The 16,888-nt window shown below is 37.5% G+C and overlaps 1 protein-coding gene across 7 annotated transcripts in view; it reads right to left on the reverse strand.

Moving 5' to 3' along the window:
- dnm1a (dynamin 1a) overlaps positions 1-16,888 on the reverse strand; it is a 115,528-nt gene that overhangs the window by 8,612 nt on the left and 90,028 nt on the right. For all 7 annotated transcript variants that reach the window (XM_062055293.1, XM_062055294.1, XM_062055289.1 and 4 more), the window contains 6 exons: positions 12,373-12,482; positions 8,679-8,790; positions 8,531-8,545; positions 6,737-6,907; positions 3,352-3,593; positions 1,538-1,729 (listed from right to left, as the gene is read on the reverse strand). In XM_062055293.1, the coding sequence (XP_061911277.1) occupies positions 1,538-1,729; positions 3,352-3,593; positions 6,737-6,907; positions 8,531-8,545; positions 8,679-8,790; positions 12,373-12,482 (842 nt within the window). The remainder of the gene's footprint in view (positions 1-1,537; positions 1,730-3,351; positions 3,594-6,736; positions 6,908-8,530; positions 8,546-8,678; positions 8,791-12,372; positions 12,483-16,888) is intronic.

Genomic DNA, 16,888 nt, shown 5'->3' on the forward strand with positions numbered 1-16,888 from the left:
GGGTGACCGTATAAACAACTTTAACACTGTTACAAATATGCGCCACACTGTGAACCCACACCAAACAAGAATGACAAACACATTTCGGGAGAACATCCGCACCGTAACACAACATAAACACAACAGAACAAATACCCAGAACCCCTTGCAGCACTAACTCTTCCGGGACACTACAATATACACCCCCTGGTACCTTTCACATTAAATGTGGTGCCAATTCCCGCCCTGTACCTGTGAATTGATACTTGGTACTCAACAGTACACATTTTTGGTACATTTGTGTGTGTTCAAATGTGTTAATAAATATTAATTCATCACATTTTCTAAATGTAACATTTACCACTAAGCTGTGTGGTCCAGTTATTATATCTTGTTTTCTTACACTTCAGTGTCTCATTTGCAAGTACTGTACTGTATTATGTAGTAGTAGACTTTGCATGCAGTTGCAATTCCAAGACGTTAGATGGCAGTGTTGTATAGATTACGGCGTGTTGCCTTAGTCAGGAAGTAGTCCTTGTCATTAAGTTGAATGTGCCATTTATTTTATTGCGCCCTAAAAAGTGTTTGTACTGTAAGTATTGTATTCATTGCGCACCAGCTGTTTGAATGTAAGGTGCATCCTAGCTGTAAATTTCATTACCAAAATTGGAGGTGATGAAATGGCCATGTAAAATTGCTAATGCTAATTGGTAGCATGTTAGAGGTCAAGAGCTAGGGTCGACAATGTGATATGCGCGTGCTTGATGGGCCATTAGACGTTTTCTTGTAGGTAAAGGCTTAAAAGAAGGACAAAGATATACGCTTGAATTATGGCAACAGACACTTCTAACAGAGTTAATTGAAAAGAGGACAATACATGTAATTAAAGCTACAGGTGGTATTATTGAGACGAGGGCAAATACTGCGGAAGCAATAAGTTGTATAAGAAGATGACCTGCTGTTAAATTAGCGGCTAATTGTACACCTAAGACTAAAGGGCGAATGAATAGGCTAATAGTTTCAATAATTACAAGAGCAAAGCCATTGTAAATTAGCATCGAGCTAATGCATTTTACAAAGTGGAGCCTTACTGTACTTCGTCTTGCTTTGTTGGCATGGAACATTGTAACATTATTACTGAATTCAATGCTTATCCCTACTGACGAGCAACATTCACATACAGTCCCATTATAATGTGTTTGTGGGCGAGGGCGAACATGTAGCGCCAAATCTATTTGTGGTATAAAATAAATACACGCATGGGACACACTACTGTTCCTGCGCTAGCTAAAACTGTACAAGAAGTGTTTAGAATGAACATCTTCACATCATTTTGCACTCAGGTTCATGTAAAAAAGGTTAGGATAAACGTAGCTTTGGACTACAAACAATAAAAACAGATGACTAAAGTTATATACTTTAATTTGCGTTGCCAAAAGAGTGCTAATAATAAATGTTGTCCGATAATAATCGATTATGCTTTGTTATTATTTGTACAAAAACCTACTAAATTCTCTTGAGGAAAGCAAAAGTTGGACTTTCTTTTTTTCCAACTCACCTGGGCACGCTTGGCGGTGCACGGTTAGGCCGGGAGGGCACGGTGGGCGGGGGTCCACTGTAAGGGTCCGGAGAAGCCCCGGGGCGAGAGGGCACCGGGGGTCCACCGGCGGGAGGAGGCCCGCGGGAACCAGGGCGAGCAGGGGGGCCCGGTGGCGCCCTGCGGTTGGGAGTGGGACTGGTAGCCGGAGACCTAGAGGAAGGAGAGGACAGTAAAATGCTTTTATTATAACGTCTCTTCACTGAAATGTATTATCGGAAGAAAATTCCTCATTAGTGTGCCGTGAGATACAGTCTGGTGTGCCGTGGGAGACTATGTAATTTCACCTATTTGGGTTAAAAATATTTTTTGCAAACCAGTGATTGTAATCCGCAAATAATGTGCCGTTGTTGAGTGTCGGTGCTGTCTAGAGCTCGGCAGAGTAACCGTGTAATACTCTTCCATATCAGTAGGTGGCAGCAGGTATTGTGGACTTAACATATTTAGGGACCTCTGGAGATCTGGCTTTTTTTTACGGAATGGTAATAAACGAACGAGAATAAATGCATGCTTTTATTTGGTCGATTATCACACACGACAGGAATAATTGCAAATATACAGACAGTTTTTAGAAGCATATGAAGAAGATGGACCGACTGGTCTTTTGCCTGTCGCGCATGCGCTAGATTGTTCAAGTGACCCGCCCAGATTTTGACTAAGCCACCGCCCTATGACGTGAAACCGGAATCGTCTTTGTACCCGCTATTGACTGTTATGGGAGGAGCTTTGGTCTCCTCCAGTGACAAGCGCTGAGGTACTCCCATGCCCCCTGTAAGATTGATTCCACCTCCGAAACTTAACCTGTCTCCTTCGGCACAAATTCTCCACAATCCCCCGAATGTTAGACCAATTCGAGAAGCCGATATGAATGTATTGGTGTGGGCTGGTCTCCTGAAGCTTTAGTAAAACTTGATAATATTCCTATTCTGTCTTGATGGTCCCTCTTACTCTGCATATATGTCATCTGAAAGAACTTGAGATTGATTGTTACTACTTTAATTCCCTGAGAGGGAATACTGGCCAGACGCAACAGTAGCTAATTGCTTTGTCGTGATCACAATATGCAGACGACAGCAGGGGGCAGTGTGCAGGTAAAAAGGTGTCTAATGCTTAAATCAAAAATAAACACAAGGCGCGTGCCGCTAAGAAAAGGCATTGAAGCTTGGGGAAGGCTATGCAGAATGAAACTAAAACCTAACTGGCTACAAAGTAAACAAAAACAGAATGCTGGACGACAGCAAAGACTTACAGGGTGTGGAGCAGAGAAGGCGTCCACAAAGTACATCCGTACATGACATGACAATCAACAATGTCCACACAAAGAAGGATAAAAACAACTGAAATATTCTTGATTGCTAAAACAAAGCAGCGCTCAGGGAAGACATGAAACTACGACAGGAAAATACCAAAAAAAAGAGAAAAAGCCACCAAAATAGGAGCGCAAGACAAGAACTAAAACACTACACACAGGAAAACAGCAAAAAACTGAAAATAAGTCAGGGCGTGATGTGACAGGTGGTGACAGTACACCTACTTTGAGACAAGAGCTATAGTGATCCATGCTTGGTTATGGTTTAAATTAATATCCAACAATTGCCAGAACAACTTTTTACTGTCAATATCGGCTGCCGAGTTTCATTTTTTAATGTTTTCTACTGGTGGTGTGCCTCAGGATTTTTTTCCAATGAAATAAAATGTGCCTTGGCTCAAAAAAAGTTTGAAAAACACTGCGCCAGACTAATGGCCACTAGGTGATTCTTCTCCTCATCCCTCACCTTCCACCGGATCCGCTCCGCTGAACCTGCAGCCAGGAGTCGTCCACAGGCGGCGGCATGGCGGTGGTGACGGTGGTCGTGCTGATGTCGCCGATGATGCTGAGCGCCTCGCGCAAGGCGTGGTACATGCGCAGCATCTCGTCGCGGTGCTGCGCCTGCTCCTGGGACTCCTCCATCAGAGTGTTCTGATCCCCGCACGAGTACAACTGGGCCAGCAGCTCGGCGTTGATGAACTCCTTACACTGTGTGCACAATTGTGTTTTGGGGGGGTCATTAACCCTGAGAGGAGTGATTTTCAAACTGTCTAATTAACCACTTGATTAAATATTCAAACACAGTTATACTGTTTAAACTGTGTGAAATGTCACATTGGCCAAAAATAATAAATACTAAATGAAACATTTGCCTTGTTTTTAATGAATATTTAGGCCGACTACGCTACTGTATTTTAATGTTGGTCTTTATGGTGGTACTTGGAGAGCCAAGTGTTTTCTGACGTGGTTTGAGAACCACTTCTTTATACTATATTGGGGATTTTACATCCTTTTTAGGTCCTTTTTGGCTATATTTTTGGCCAACTGTGGTTGGGTTACTCGGAATGTAATTTCAATATTTTTATTTCAAACTCTTTCATACAGCAACGATACACTGGGAAATAATCTTAGGGGGTGTCAAACTAATTTTCATTGAGGGCCACATCGCAGTAATGGCTGCATTATGCGTGCGGGTAATAACCTGTGATTAATCATGATTAATCGAAATGGATATGCATTTGATTATTAGATGTTTTTTTATGTATAACTTGCTTTAAAATCATAAATAGAGGTGACAAGCAGATATTTAACTATTTGTTTATATCTCACAAAAATAGTTTTGCAATACAGTATATAATAATATAATTGGCATGATCAGATAATATTAAAGTAAAAAATATGCTTTTTTTTCCTGTCAAAATTAAAAGAACGAAAACATTTAGTAAAAAAAAATAAAAAAAATAAAATCCATTTTTTTCCAGGCTTTCGCGGGCCTAATAGAATGATGTGGCAGGCCAGAACTGACCCCCGAGCCTTGGGTTTGACACATGTGGCCTAGTAGAATAGCTCCAGGACAAAAAAAACTCAGAGTGTATGAAAAAAATAAATATTAAAAACATTATAATAACAAAAAATAATTAATTTAAAAAATAATAATAATGAAAAAATATTTTTGGGGAATTAATATTTTTTTCTACATATTTTTTCTCAAATCTCTTAATCAACTTTGGTCTTATACAAAAAAAAGGATTTTATTGAAACCCAGTTTTTTCAAGGCTTTCGCGGGCCTAATAGAATGATGTGGCAGGCCAGACCTGACCCCCGAGCCTTGGGTTTGACACCTGTGGCCAAGTAAATCAGCTCCAGGACAAAAAAGTTCTCAGAGTGTATGAAAAAATAAATATTAAAAACATACTAATAACAAAAAATAATTAATTTAAAAAAGAATAATAATGAAAAAATATTTTTGGGGGATTCATATTTTTTTCTACATATTTTTTCTCAAATCTCTTAATCAACTTTGGTCTTATATAAAAAAAAAAGTATTTTATTGAAACCCAGTTTTTTCCAGGCTTTCGCGGGCCTAATAGAATGATGTGGCAGGCCAGACCTGACCCCCGAGCCTTGGGTTTGACACCTGTGGCCAAGTAAAATAGCTCCAGGACAAAAAAGTTCTCAGAGTGTATGAAAAAATAAATATTAAAAACATACTAATAACAAAAAATAATTAATTTAAAAAAGAATAATAATGAAAAAACATTTTTGGGGAATTAATATTTTTTTCTACATATTTTTTCTCAAATCTCTTAATCAACTTTGGTCTTATACAAAAAAAAAGGATTTTATTGAAACCCAGTTTTTTCCAGGCTTTCGCGGGCCTAATAGAATGATGTGGCAGGCCAGACCTGACCTCCGAGCCTTGGGTTTGACACCTGTGGCCAAGTAAAATAGCTCCAGGACAAAAAAGTTCTCAGAGTGTATGAAAAAATAAATATTAAAAACATACTAATAACAAAAAATAATTAATTCAAAAAAGAATAATAATGAAAAAACATTTTTGGGGAATTAATATTTTTTTCTACATATTTTTTCTCAAATCTCTTAATCAACTTTGGTCTTATATAAAAAAAAAAGTATTTTATTGAAACCCATTTTTTTCCAGGCTTTCGCGGGCCTAATAGAATGATGTGGCAGGCCAGAACTGACCCCCGAGCCTTGGGTTTGACACCTGTGGCCAAGTAAAATAGCTCCAGGACAAAAAAGTTCTCAGAGTGTATGAAAAAATAAATATTAAAAACATACTAATAACAAAAAATAATTGATTTAAAAAAGAAAAATAATGAAAAAATATTTTTGGGAGATTCATATTTTTTTCTACATATTTTTTTTCAAATCTCTTAATATAATTGTATTAAAAAAAAGTATTTTATTGAAACCCATTTTTTTCCAGGCTTTCGCGGGCCTAATAGAATGATGTGGCAGGCCAGAACTGACCCACGAGCCTTGAGTTTGTCACTTGTGGTCTAGTAGAATAGCTCAAGGACAAAAAAGATCTCAGAGTGTATGAAAAAAATAAATATTATTATTATTTATTTTTTGTTTATGTATTTTCTTTTATGTATTTGTAGATAGTATGTTTTTTTTTTGCTGTTTCTTTCTTTTTTGGGGGGGGGGGGTGGTATGGATGGGATATAAAAAAAAAATATTTTGACATTTAGGGCAGACAACAGATATATGATGTATGTGAATATGATGTAATGGATAGGAATGTCTGATGCTGGATGTCAATAAAAAAAATTTAAACTTTTTTTTTTTTTTTAATCAAAAATATACTAATAACAAAAAAATATGATTTAAAAAAAGAATAATAATGACAAAAATATTTTTCATATTTGTTTCTAAATTTTTTGGCTCAAATCCCTTAATCCACTTTGGTCTTGAATAAAAAATAGCAATGTTTTTTGTGTTTTTTATTCTAACTGTTTGAATACCCATTTATTCAGGACTGATCTTTATCCCAGCCCTTTGACAGTTACTACACAGATGATAACTCATTTTAAGCAAACCTTTCAAAATAAAAAAAACTAACATAATTAGATGACATGCGGATTCGAAGGGTTAAGATTGAAAAAACATGACATGCTAGCTATTTTTATTTAGTTTGAATTCTTAATTATGAACCAAAAATATTTTGCAACAATTTTTATTATCATTATTATGTTTTTATATATATACAATCTTAACTTGGAGGACTTTTTGTGTCCTAGCGCTACTTTACTGGTATCAAATGTTATATGCCCCAGGTGGTTAATGTTCAACGTTATTGTTTATGAAGAAATAGCGGTGCTCACGTTATTAATCATGAGGTGCATGATGGTCTTTGGCATCAAGTCGCGGACTGTTTTGTTGACGATGGCCATGTAGGAGTCCACCAGGTTGCGGATGGTCTCCACCTGGCGCTCCAGCTGAGGGTCCATGCTGTTCATAAAGTTGTCCGAGCCATTTTCGTCGCCTCCATCGCTCTGAGGGACAGTGGACAGGAGGAGTTAAAGACATGACACTTTGCTTCATACAGCTTTGTAATACAAAATTAAATAAAAGGGCTTCACGACATGTCTTAAAGCAGGGGTGTCAAACGTACGGCCCCCGAACAGGTTTTACCTGGCCCGCCGGATGAGCTAAGTATAAAAATGGGCCGAAATGTTTTAATGAAAGAAACCGCTGTTCTAAATGTGTCCACTAGATGTCATAATAGCATTTCTTTGTATCTTTATAGATAGTGCACCAGTCGAGGAAAATTATCAAACTACATAAATAACATCCTGTAATTTGATTTTGATATCATGTTTTTATCTTGATAGATTGAAAATGAACACCAATGAGTTGACTGACAAACATTATCAAATAATTTATTCAGAAAGTATAAATATCGACAAATAAAGATAGAATATTATTAACCGCAACATGTAAGTGTAAAAAACATTATGATTTGTACATTTTCAGAATGTTCTTGTTCTATTTTTAAACAAAGAAAACAATCTGAAGTTGTCTTTATTTTTAAGTTATCGTGCCGTGATTTTACCAGTCCGGCCCACTTGGGAGTAGATTTTTTCTCCATGTGGCCCCCGATCTAAAATTAGTTTGACACCCCTGTCTTAACCCTTGTGTAATGTTCATATTGTTGTTACTTAGCCAGTGTTTGTGGATCTGATGGACCTGACACATTTTGTGGTTTTTAATGCCTCACAATCAAACACTTTTATGTTAAAATACTGAACAGATGTTTACCTTATCCCAATAAACATCTGTTCAGTATTTTAACATAAAAGTGTTTGATTGTGAGGCATTACAAGCCACAAAATGCAACGAGTCCATCAGACCCACAAACGCTGGCTGAGTAACAACAATATGAACGTTGCACGGAAAATTTCTCTGCCAGTTTCTGCATCCCACAGGGATTCTTCTTTTGTGTTTCTGCACCTGCGGTTCCCACACAAGGTTGCAACATTGTTTGTCGACACTCTGCTCTCATTTTCTCGCACATTTGACCCTCTGATGTTCTGTGTACCTACACTCTGTCCTCCTCCTGTCTAGGCCTACTGTTTGTGTGTGTGTGTGTGTATGTGGTACATAAAACATCAATTTCCACACTTCTATTAGCCCCGGGTCCAGTAGACCCGGTCATCTTATATGTAATAGAAATGTGTAGGGGGCGATGGGGGTGTATGGTGTGTGGTCATTAAATATGTATTCTGATATATGTTCTTCACAGAAAATGAGCCAAAGTCAGTGAGTCTCAGTTTGAAAAATTAATTAACTGTATAATTTTTCTTTTAATAAAAAATGAAAACGGGTCCCACAGACCCGAACACCACCTTAGAGCTCTGCCAACTATCCTGCAATCAGCTACAGATGTAAGTTTAATCATTTAGCTTTTTCTTCAGCAAAGTGGCTAACCTAGCATGATGTAGCTAGTGTTGCTAATGTTAAAAGTACACATTAGTGCTTCTTAAAGCGTGGACAGACACAGCTCATTAGCATTAAAGCTACAGACACAAAAACCGGAGCAGCACTTTTAAACGGTCCAATTTCCAGCATCAAAGCAAGATTTTATACACTGGGACTACTTGTCTACTGTTACTTACCTTGGCTTCCTTGTCCTACAAACAGCAATGATAGACATTGAAAGAGGACAAAAAAAGTCACATGAGAGACATGACAACAGTGACAATGACTCCTAATGAACAATGCAAACGTCCCAGCCTTAGCTTTTGCTATTTTACGGGTGATTACCGTGACGCGTTCAGGGTACACGCCGGCTCGGAGGAAAGAGGCCTTCCACGCGTCCACGTCTTCCTGACTCTCACAGGCCAACTCCAGCTGACGGTAGTCCTTGTACACATTCCTGCACACCACACGCACCGCACTCAGTGTTGTATACATTGCATATGGTATGCATCATCACATCCCACATATAGAAAAAGGCACATTTTCTCAAGCTTACTAACACTTTTCTTCCTAAAGAAATTTACTTAACAGCAGAAAGAGGCAGACAGCACAACATACTTTTAAAGTATTTTTTTCTAAAAGCATTTCACTTAAACCGTTTTTTTATATGTATTTTCTTCTGCACATATTTATAAAAAAAATATATACATAATTATTTGGGGAAAAGTTTTCATATTTCCTTGTATACTAGCAGAGGGTATTTATTTACTTAACTGCAGAAAGCAGCAGGCATCACAAAGTACTTTGATTGTTATTTAAAAACATTTCACTAATGCCTTTAGACTTAGACAAACTTTAATGATCCACAAGTAGCTCAGTTACAAAGGATGGAAAGTGTAAGGATGGAAAGTGTAAGGATGGAAAGGACAATGCAGGTATAAAATACACTTAAAAATGTACCCTAGTAGCAATATAAAATATAACATATATGTAGTATTTACATAATATATGTACAGTATATGATTACATAAAATATAACATATATGTAGTATTTACATAATATATGTACAGTATATGATTGGGCAGCACGGTGGTACAGGGGTTAGTGCATGTGCCTCACAATACGAAGGTCGTGAGTTCAATCCCGGGCTCGGGATCTTTCTGTGTGGAGTTTGCATGTTCTCCCCGTGACTGCGTGGGTTCCCTCCGGGTACTCCGGCTTCCTCCCACCTCCAAAAACATGCACCTGGGGATAGGTTGATTGGCAACACTAAATTGGCCCTAGCGTGTGAATGTGAGTGTGAATGTTGTCTGTCTGTCTGTGTTGGCCCTGCGATGAGGTGGCGACTTGTCCAGGGTGTACCCCGCCTTCCGCCCGAATGCAGCTGAGATAGGCTCCAGCACCCCCCGCGACCCCAAAAAGGGACAAGCGGTAGAAAAAAATGGATGGACAGTATATGATTGTGGAGGGGGGCGTGGCCTGCGGACCTGCAGCGAAGCGGGGTGTGCCAGGACCGGCTTCGAGATCCGCGACAGGTGATTAGATAAGCAGGCCAGGTGGGCCATCTACGCACCTGTCGCTGATTTCGAAGCCGGTCCAAGCACACCCCGCTTCGCCGCAGGTCCGCAGGCCACGCCCCCCTCCACAATGATATTTACTGATATATTATATTATATTATGTTCATATCATATATACAATATATAACTTTAGTCTTTTGTGATTTGATGTTTTGTCATGCATATTTGTATATTAAAACACAGCATATAGCCTTTTTTATTAGCTTTAAATGTAAAGAATATTACAAATGTAATGTATTACTCATACAATTTATTGTTGTAATAATTATAAATATATCTTTTTTTATTCCCCACAAATGAAAATGTATGATAGTATAATTAGGGATGTTTCGATCAGAGTTTGATGCAACCACATTTAAAAATTATAATTTTTTTCAATATATTTATGGTGAGTGCTATTAACAGTGTAACACAATATCAGCACAATATTTAAAATAGTTGATTATTTTCTTTTATTACATACAATTATTTGTTGACAGTAAAGTCAATGGTACACAAAAGTAAAAATCTACTACTCATTCAAATCCTTTGATTTTTGCCCTCAAAGTCCTCCAGTGTCCAGGCAATTATTCCCTGAATTTTGTCAACACGAAAATAAAAATCTAGGCCTCTTAAAGCAGTTATTTCTTATGTTGTTTCAAGTTAGCTCAGCGATTCGCACGTCTGCTCCTGGCTTACTGTGTACAACAGGTTTAGCCTCGTCCTCCAGTGATAAAGATACTTGATAATGATACTTAAAGGTGCTGTTTGCAACTTTTTTGCAGTAAAATTTTTTAAAGCAAAAAAACATAAGAATACCACCTTATGGCTTATGTTACCATTAGTGGTTGAACAGAACAGATGTTTTTGACAATTGTTTATATTTTTTACAATTACAAAAGTTATGAGCAAACATTTTTTACATATGATTGGTGTTTACGGCTGTCACTCAAAGCGCGTGCACACATACAAAAGCAGTCCAAGAGAAGCAACGAACAATTTGCAGTCATGTTGTTGTTATGATAGAATACGCATTCACCTTTTAGCTCTTATTTCCAAAATTGTGTACACTACTGAATTGGGGTCTTATGTGCTTATGTGGACACTTATACTGCCATCTGGTGGTGTCAGAAGAGTATAACATACCAAAAGAATTTGGTAAAAAAAAAAAGTGTAAAAAGAAGAATTAGCATGTCACTAAACATGAAGTACACGTTTGTGTACTTATGGACTAAGTATATCATATAAAAAGACGATTCTTAGTTTTTATTTTAATTAGGGTCCAATAAGCCCAAATAGCAAAGAGAAATTAAAAAAAGCATGTAAACAAACAGCTTGGGCCTTAAGAGGTTTTAAGAAACTAAGAAATGTGGGTCATTTGCCCCAATGGGGGTGATTATATTACCTATGCTGGTCACCGCCTTTGTTAGTCAAGTGGCCAAAAATAAATTAAGTATCAGTCAGAGGTTTGAAAGGCATTAATCGGCAGAGGCCGATCACGTAGCTTTTCACAAAAATCGATCGATCAGCACATTCCTAATGATAATTGCACTAATCGTTTTGCAGATGCCATATTTTCTCTGTAGGCTGTGTGTTTTGGTATTGAGGTCTAAGTCATGGTAAAGGTTTAAAGCAGACCTGGGCAAATTAAGGCCAGGGGGAAGAATCGGCCCAATTAAGCTTTTCAATGTAATTTGTTTTAGATCTTTAAGATGGAAACTGTAGCTGCCATTATGATGTGCAGTGATGTTTTCAAATGACCGTAAGTCATGGTTGGAATCTGCGCTTTTTGCATGATATACTAGATACTATGGTAATCTAATTAGTTACTATGGTAATCTACATCACAGCAGCTCAGACGAGGCACCAAGCAGTGTGGGTGGGGAGCGTTTCCACAGAGTGTTTCCAGAGCGGCCAGCCTGAAATGCGGGTGTCAGGGACATATATTTTTACAACAAAGTTCTATAGCTTAGTGATGTATCAGATACATCAGATAGTATTTTTTTTTTTTTTTTTTTACCCTTTGCATTCATATTTTGCTGTGTTTGTTGCATTTTTGTTGATTGTAAAATTTGTCGATCGAGAGGGGGTGTGACGTTCATATCTTGTCAATATTCAGTGTTTTATCGTTCATAGTTAATATTGTAAATCCCACATTCTTTATTTTCATGTACATTCTGGGTGTCTCATTCAGTGAAAACATTTAAAATTCCATTCCGTTTAAGGCGGTGTGTCATAACCTTTTTAGCATTCAATCAGACATTATTGTGAGGTTTTGTATTAGTGTTCCTAAAAAAAAGATATACCGGCCCCCAGACACATTTTTGTCTCTAAATTTGGCCCCTCCAGTCAAAATAATTTCCCAGGCCTGGTTTAAAGGATAATTATACATTTAGTGAGGCGGTCCTAATATTTGACTCCGGCCTAATTATATTGTGCAGGTGTGCCTAATGAATCATCCCAGTGAGCGTTTAATGAAACCTTTGTTCGGTGTTGAAGAGGGCGAAAATGTGCTTGCTGGACATGAAGCCTTTCTCCACGTCCCGCAGTCTCAAGTTGTCCACCTGCATCATGTACTTCTTCTCCTTCTCCTGCAGGGGGCGACATATCGACAGTTGGTGAATATTTGGGGTTTTAGTTATACAGTAAGAAGGGGAGTCATATGACCTGACACATGAAACGTGACGAATTGGGGAGTGTGGTCACTAGTAGCAGTAGAGTGTTGAATATCTTAAAATGTGTTCTGTGGCATTTCCCACTTTGACCACAGCGCCAGTTGCTTTGTCGAGTGACACTTTCCATCGTTTTTAGCGGACTGCATTGCAAAATGATTAACCCCCCATCTTCCTCTCACAGGAGATCCCCACAGGAATGAGGGATCTAGTAGCATTAGAGTGTTGAATATCTTAAAATGTGTTTTGTGGCAATCTCCACTTTGACTACAGCGTCAGTTGCTTGGTCGAGTGACACTTTCCATCATTTTTAGCAGACTGCATTGCAAAATGATTAACCCCCCCCACCATCCTCTCACAGGAGATCCCCACAGGAATGGGGGGTAGAGTGTTGAATATCTTAAAATGTGTTTTGTAGCAATTCCCACTTTGTCCAATGCGTCAGTTGCTTTATCGAGTGGCACTTTCCATTGTTTTTAGCGGACTGCATTGCAAAATCATTAACTCCCACCCTCGTCTCACAGGAGATCCCCACAGGAATGAGGGATCTAGTAGCAGTAGAGTGTTGAATATCTTAAAATGTGTTTTGTGGCAATTCCCACTTTGATCACAGCACCAGTTGCTTTGTCGAGTGACACTTTCCATCGTTTTTAGGGGACCGCATTGCAAAATGATTAATCCCCCTCCTTCCTCTCACAGGAGATCCCCACAGGAATGGGGGGTAGAGTGTTGATTATCTTAAAATGTGTTGTGTGGCAAACTCCACTTTGTCCACAGTTGCTTTGTCGAGTGACACTTTCCATTGTTTTTAGCGGACTGCATTGCAAAATCATTAACTCTCACCCTCGTCTCACAGGAGATCCCCACGGGAATGGGGGATCTAGTAGCAGTAGAGTGTTGAATTTTCATAAAATGTGTTTTGTGGCAATTCCCAGTTTGTCCACAGCGTCAGTTTCTTTGTCGAGTGACACTTTCCATCGTTTTTAGCGGACTGCATTGCAAAATGATTAACCCCCCATCTTTGTCTCACAAGAGATCCCCACAGGAATGGGGGGTAGCGCTGAATATGTTAAAATGTGTTTTGTGGCAATTCCCACTTTGACCACAGCGTCATTTGCTTTGTCGAGTGACACTTTCCATCGTTTTTAGCGGACTGCATTGCAAAATTACTAACCCCCACATTCCTCTCACAGGAGATCCCCACAGGAATGAGGCCATATGTACATAAAATACATAATTTAATGATGAGGGGGGAACAGAGAACCTGCAGGGGGGACGCTGAGGTAAAAGCTTATGAAATGTAAGCACACATGAAAAAAGGGGAGGAAAACACGTGCAGTCAGGTCTGTGGTTTTGATTAAGAGTGCTGGGGAGTAAAACGAGACCGAGGGACAAATGAGAAACACAGAACTAGAGCGAGTGTGTCCTTGTGTATCTGCACACAGCACTCTCGCGTCCTCTGTGACACACGTCAACTAAAAGCAAAGTCTATTGTGTCGCCACGTGTCCCAGGTGCGCCTTTTTAAGTTTCATATCATTAAAATGTCTAAAAATAGCCGAGCAAGTTGCTATAAACACACACGTATATATATATTGGTAGTCTCTAACTAAGCTTAAAGCCATCTGGCCAGCTAACCGCAGTCTGCCCTGCCCAAACCAGCCTGTGTGTTTAAGGAAATGTGTGTGTGTGTGTGTGTGTGTGTGTGTGTGTGTGTGTGTGTGTGTGTGTGTGTGTGTGTGTGTGTGTGTGTGTGTGTGTGTGTGTGTGTGTGTGTGTGTGTGTGTGTGTGTGTCCTTCAAAGGAGTTAAGACCAGTGTGGCCAACGGTCATATCCCCGATAAATGCATGTAAAAACACACATATACACACACACATATACACACATTTGTCAGCATCCCAGGTGTTTGTAAAAAAAAAACTATTTAAATAGGTAGTGGCCCCAGGTTGCCAAATGCTGACGTCATCATTTTTACTTTTAGTTTTTTGATTCAGTCTGTCGCGCTTTGTCTCGCTGACTTCTCTCTCTCTCTCTCTGGAAGTGATTCATACATTTTCCTCTCATCTGGCCATTAAATGCAGCCAGGAGAGGAGCAAGGGGAGGTGAGCCGGGCAGATTTGCGTGCGAGTATGTCTGGGGAAAGTTCTAAAAAAAAAGCTAAAATAAAAAGAAACTCATAAACGTAAAGGAGACTCGTGAACTTGCTGACTAGATCAACGTCATTTGTTTTTTTTAAGGTGAGCACTTGTTGCTAGGCAGAATATGTGATGCTTACTGAGTATTGCCACATACTGGCTACACCCACTGGGATGTTTGAATGACAAACTAGGAAAATAAATGTGCAATTCAACCCACATGAAAAATAATTCACCTTAACTGACACTAATAATTTTCAGGTTTGGTCCGTCATCACGTGACATTACATTATATCACGCTAACATCGAGGAGCTGGCCGCTTTTGTGAGCAGGCTATTACTACTGTAATCCACAGTAGTGTTGAATTGATTTTGCATAATACAGTGATGGGCTTCTTTTTCTTGTGAAAAGAAAATATTCTAATGTGAAATAAAATCCTAAAAAATAAATACATTAAAATAAACTTTTTTTTTTCAAATTACAAGATAAATAAATAAAATATATATAATAATTAAAAAAATATTTAAAAACATTTTAAAATGAAATTAAAACGATATGCATGAGGCACATGATTGACAGGACCTTACAGGACAGTATCTTAAAAAATTTAAAAAATACAAAATACCTTAAAAAATAAAACAAATGTATTAATAATAAAATTAATTTTGAATAATATTAACATTAATACAAATCTTAATTAAAAAATAAATACATTAAAATGAACTTTTTTTCCCCTTCAAATTACAAGTATAAAAAAGTATATATAATAATTTAAAAAATAATTAAAAACATTCTAAAATGAAATTAAAACAATATGCATGAGGCACACGTTTGACAGGACCTTACAGGACAGGATCTTAAAAAATAAATAAAATAAAAAATACCTAAAAAAATAAAACAAATCTATTAATAATAAAAGTAACTTTGAATAATATTAACATTAATACAAATCCTAATAAAAAAATATTTCAAAAATTATAAGAATTTTATTAAAATGAGATGCATTATACGCATCTTTGACACAACCTTTATTATGTCGCACATGATTTCAGATGCTGAGATGTGAAATCAGATCTTAAAACAAATAATACAATTACCTTTAAAAAGATGTGTTAAAAATACAATAAATGATCAGTGATAATACAAATATTAATTCAAAATCTCAAAGTCTTTGACACCACTTTATTATGTCTTATATTATTTCAAATGTGCAAGAAATGTTGAGATGTGAAATGAGATCCTGATAAAAAACAAAATAAAATCACCTTTAAAAATATCTATAAAAAATAGCATACATTATGAATAATCATAATAATACAAATATTAATTTTAAAAAAACATACAAAATAATCCAGTTAAAATAAAATCCTTATAAGGTCACATATTATTTCTAGCTAATGTTAAAAAAGTGTTTTATAGTTTTAAACGTATTATAATTACAGTGCTTAACTTTTTTTTACACTTAAACTGTTACTTAAAATATTGCATGTGTTTAGAGACAATTTCTCATTTGTATAGTTTGAAATATTTAACTGCAAAAAAATAACCATTTACATATACTTCATTGTCATACCAGCACACATGAAATGGCACAACATTTTGGACCCGAGGTACCAGATTTAGCCCAATGAGTACCACAAGAACAATAGTATGTACATAAAATTAAAATAGAATAGGACACAACTATGAAAATTCTCTCTGTCTTGCATGAGTGGGTTTGTGTGTGTTTAGCGAGGCCTGCAAGTAAATGTTTTGCCATATGCTATCCTATGAGAAGCATCAACCATTGTCAGTGCAAATGTAAAAAGCACATTGATCAACATAGACAAGACTTTGTGATTCGCACACACTATTTTACTTCTAGTGTGTAACCACTTCAGATACGTGTGCACGTCTTGTGTGCTTTTGCGTGCACCAAATTTGGACGTACAGAAAAATGCAGATTTGAGAGCGCGCCAGGAGCAAATTGAAGGGTTTCAGCTACAGTATTTGTTTGACAGAGAGCACAAAGCAGGAGGCAACGCATTTTTTTCTTATGACTCATTTGACTCGGTCAGCCAAACTGAAATGCAAGCTTAAAACAATTAAGCAAAAAGCATACGTGAGGGTTTTCCTATATTATTTTTATTTTCTCTGTTAGTGCTTCTATCACAAACTACTTTTATCTGCTCCCTGCATCGTGTTCCTCTA

This window comes from Entelurus aequoreus, linkage group LG08, assembly GCF_033978785.1.
Source record: "Entelurus aequoreus isolate RoL-2023_Sb linkage group LG08, RoL_Eaeq_v1.1, whole genome shotgun sequence".
In the NCBI taxonomy this organism is placed as follows: Eukaryota; Metazoa; Chordata; class Actinopteri; order Syngnathiformes; family Syngnathidae; genus Entelurus; species Entelurus aequoreus.